Source organism: Tuber melanosporum, assembly GCF_000151645.1.
Source record: "Tuber melanosporum whole genome shotgun sequence assembly, scaffold_136, strain Mel28".
Lineage (NCBI taxonomy): Eukaryota > Fungi > Ascomycota > Pezizomycetes > Pezizales > Tuberaceae > Tuber > Tuber melanosporum.
The window spans coordinates 169,640-171,128 of record NW_003298793.1 but is presented as its reverse complement, the minus strand read 5'-3'; the positions used below and the strand labels follow the sequence as shown (position 1 = coordinate 171,128).

Here is a 1,489-nt window from a genome sequence, read left to right as displayed (position 1 = left end):
TTACCTCAGAGCGGGAAATGTCAATCTGCCTCAGTGGGGTTTCAAGCAGATTGAGGTTACTTGTACCAAGAAGAATAACCCAAGGGATGTTTTTACCCACTGGAACGTCGAGAGCCATTGGAATGAAAAGCGTAAGTTCGAACCCTTTCGTTTCGGTATTATCAACTCTTGGGGTGGGTTTAACGTTTCTTGTAACAGTTCCAAATGCGGATGTCAAGGCATTCAGATCGCCGTTTCTTCGTGATTTCATTCACTTGAATGTTGCTATGATGACCTCCAACAACGCTTTGGTTCCAGATCCCGACAAGCAAGACGACCTGGCATCTGCTTACTGGCAATGGCCGATTCTTCACGTTGGGTTGAGGATGTGCAGCTGGGATGATGGTATCGTTAAATACTTCCTTTTGGGAAACCCTATGGTGTACTGGGGATCGACTCTGGCACTCCCCCTATTCTCACTTTTGGTCCTTTTATACCTCATCCGGTGGCAGCGTGGATATAACGATCTGGATGGCGAGGGAATTGATCACATTCGCGCCGCAGGAATATACCCTCTTATCGGTTGGGTCTTCCACTATGTTCCTTTTATCGCCATGGCGAGAGTAACATATGTTCATCATTACTACCCTGCTCTTTATTTTGCGATCTTGGTATTTGGGTTTCTTTTTAATCATCTCACCAATAAGTTGCCCAAGACAGCAAAGTTGGCTGTATATGGTGTGGCCTATGTGGCTATCACCGGCGTTTTTGTGCTCTTTATTCCAATCTCGTTTGGTATGACGGGCTCATCAGAACAGTACAAGTATTTGAATTGGCTGGTAAGTAGATGCAACACATCATCCCAGAGCATATAGACTGTGCGTGGGCTAACATTGACTTAATAGCCTACCTGGAGAATATAAATTTGTTAGATTGGGGGGCTCGGGGAAATGGTTGGCGGGTTGGCGCATCAAAATGTTACTAGAAAGTTAGTGTGCTAGGAAAAAAGCGGGAAATAATGAAATAAAAAAGCAGCAAAAAATATAGTAATTTCCTCTATTTGTTCATAGGTTCAATTTCATGTCTGTGTTTTGTTTTCGGGAATTGGCGGGGTGTTCAGTGCTGTATGGGTGGGTGGATGCCACCTGTCATGTCATAAAAGATTGTGTTTTGTAGCCTGTGTAATTTACTAGTCTTGAAGCCTTAGCCTCCCGAGTGATAGCTTGTGTATCAAAATGGAGTATGTCTTAATATATAAACGGGCCTCACCAGAAGGCTTCAAATGATTCCGCCAAGGTCCCCACTTCCCCCTGCGGCCTTGATATAACAGCGGTGCGCCGGAATTTTAGGCCCACCCAGTTGAGTCCCGTAGGATAAACCTGGAATGAAACACCACTACCCACTTCACCGCTTCCCCTCCGTCCTAGCCTATAATAATACTTGGCCCAACTTCCTCAGCTCATATAGGGACATACAGGGACGCCCTCGCATGAACTCATAAAGGCGCCAA

At 45.4% G+C, this 1,489-nt stretch overlaps 2 protein-coding genes; one reads left to right on the top strand and one right to left on the bottom strand.

The window, feature by feature from the left end:
• GSTUM_00002470001 (uncharacterized protein) overlaps nt 1-1,164 on the top strand; it is a 3,708-nt gene extending 2,544 nt beyond the window's left edge. Inside the window, exons 7-9 of the mRNA XM_002836233.2 lie at nt 12-131; nt 199-818; nt 885-1,164. Of these exons, the coding sequence (XP_002836279.1) occupies nt 12-131; nt 199-818; nt 885-902 (758 nt within the window). The 3' untranslated portion in view covers nt 903-1,164.
• A 45-nt stretch (nt 1,165-1,209) lies between these two features.
• Nucleotides 1,210-1,489, bottom strand: part of GSTUM_00002469001 (uncharacterized protein) — a 3,893-nt gene continuing 3,613 nt past the window's right edge. Inside the window, exon 4 of the mRNA XM_002836232.2 lies at nt 1,210-1,489. This exon is cut by the window's right edge and continues 2,808 nt beyond it.